Source organism: Seriola lalandi, unplaced genomic scaffold (assembly GCF_002814215.2).
Source record: "Seriola lalandi dorsalis isolate HSWRI2012SDOR001 ecotype SW California unplaced genomic scaffold, Sedor1 jcf7180002053058, whole genome shotgun sequence".
In the NCBI taxonomy this organism is placed as follows: Eukaryota; Metazoa; Chordata; class Actinopteri; order Carangiformes; family Carangidae; genus Seriola; species Seriola lalandi.
In genome coordinates, this window is record NW_019523611.1 from 5,166 (window position 1) to 6,855 (window position 1,690).

The following is a 1,690-nucleotide window of genomic DNA, read 5'->3' on the forward strand; positions in this document are numbered from 1 at the left end:
AAAATAATTGTTTTTAAATTAAATATATACCAATGGTACATCATAAGGAAGTGCAGTTCCAAAGATTCTATAAGTTTTCTATAAGTTTTTCAAACAAATGAAGGAACCGTTCCTTCCTGTCCATGACATCGGTGTCTTTCATGTTGCTGCTGTCTTCTGTAACGTCCTCAGTCCTTTCTTTTGATGCATATAGTCTCTCCAGTCTGGCCTTCTCTCGCTCCAGAGCCAGTCGGTCCCTGCACACAGCATCTCTGTCCTTCTCCACCATCGCCTTCTCCCTCTCCATCACCGCCTTCTCTCGCTCTATCATCGCCCTCTCTCTCTCCAGCGAGGCTCGGTCTCGGTCCAGGGCAGCGACCTCCCGATCCAGTGCTGCCCTCTCCCTCTGCAGTACCTGCCGCTCCCTTTCCATCATCTGTTTCTCCTTTTCCATCACCTGTCTTTCTCTCTCCATCACATTCCTCTCGTTGTCCACCTCCAGCATGATGCGATCTATGTCCTGGCATCCCTCACCCATCTCCTCCTCCCTATCCTCGTCTCCATTTAATGAAACCTCGATCTCTGGCCCACCTGCTACCGAAGCTGTAGGGGAGGATATCACCATGGATACCTTCCTTTTCTTGGGTTTGGAGATGGATAAGAAATCACAATTGTCTTTGTCGCTGGGTAAAGCCTTGAGGATGGGGGCACTGCCTTCCAGCCGACCCTCTATAGCATCGTCCATCAGGGTGAAATGAGTCCACGTTTCAGGGAACACTTTCACCCCATCTGGAGGGTTTTTTAGCTCCTGAGGAGACAGAGATCAAGTCATCAAGACAAGAACAAAACCTGTCAGAATGCTTTATGAAGGATTCATGAATGAAAAAATTCTGACATAAATCAAAACTATGAATACCTTGTACCGCTTCTTCATGTTTTCCCATTTTTTGGATGCTTGACTATGGGTCATCTTGTGTTGCAATCCCATATGTTTGAGGATGGACCTGAAAATATAATGATTTTAGTGCTTTACAAATGTATTTTAATATTGCGCCAAGTTTTCAAGGTTAAAAGAGCTTCCTCTGATATCAGCAGAAAAAAATAGCAAAAAGATAAATTAAAAACAGAGCACAGAAATAGAGCTATACTATCAAGAGGTTGTTAAATTAATATAAACAACCCACAGTTTCAACACTGGAACATGATGAGCAAAATGCGGCAAAATTATGGTAGGTATGGGAGGGAAAAAAATTATATTCCCTTGGTATAGAACCTCTTGAGCAAAGACTCATCTGAAAGTAAAATATCCTCTTATAGTAACTGTGTATTCCTGCATCACAAACTAGAGTCTCAGAGAAAATTGACTTGACGGTTTACCTCCATGCCCACATGGAAGTATTTCTTCTTCCAGAGAAGAGGTAATTATTTGAAACCCTCAGTCTCACAAAGTCTTCAACTTCTTTTGAACTCACTGAGAGAGAAGAAAGGAAAAAAACATGTAGAACTTCACTGGAGCTGCTTAAAAGTGTAGTTTTAAAAAAATGCCTGTCCACAATTCAATAAAACATAAGCCCTTTGAGAAAATTACATATCATATTGTTTACTACAGTGTGCAAACTGTGATTTATTTGCTTGATTTTTTTTTTTTATCTTATTAGAAGTGTATTCAATGGGCTTTTTCATTTTTTCTTATTAAAAACAATGTACTCTT

General features: G+C 40.8%; 1 protein-coding gene across 1 annotated transcript; it reads right to left on the reverse strand.

Moving 5' to 3' along the window:
* Nucleotides 1-20: 20 nt before the first annotated feature.
* Nucleotides 21-1,606, reverse strand: LOC111650902 (uncharacterized). The gene is made up of 3 exons (XM_023400836.2): nt 1,357-1,606; nt 896-983; nt 21-787 (listed from the first exon to the last, which is right to left on the reverse strand). The coding sequence occupies exons 1-3, from the start codon at nt 1,368-1,370 to the stop codon at nt 68-70; spliced, it is 822 nt and encodes a 273-aa protein (XP_023256604.1). The 5' UTR covers nt 1,371-1,606; the 3' UTR covers nt 21-67.
* Between the last annotated feature and the right edge of the window lie 84 nt (nt 1,607-1,690).

Excerpts from the sequence above, each read along its gene's own strand:
- LOC111650902 (XM_023400836.2), bottom strand. Across the intron at positions 788-895 it reads ACATGAAGAAGCGGTACAAG|GAGCTAAAAAACCCTCCAGA; the intron begins GTATTCATAGTT and ends CTGTCTCCTCAG.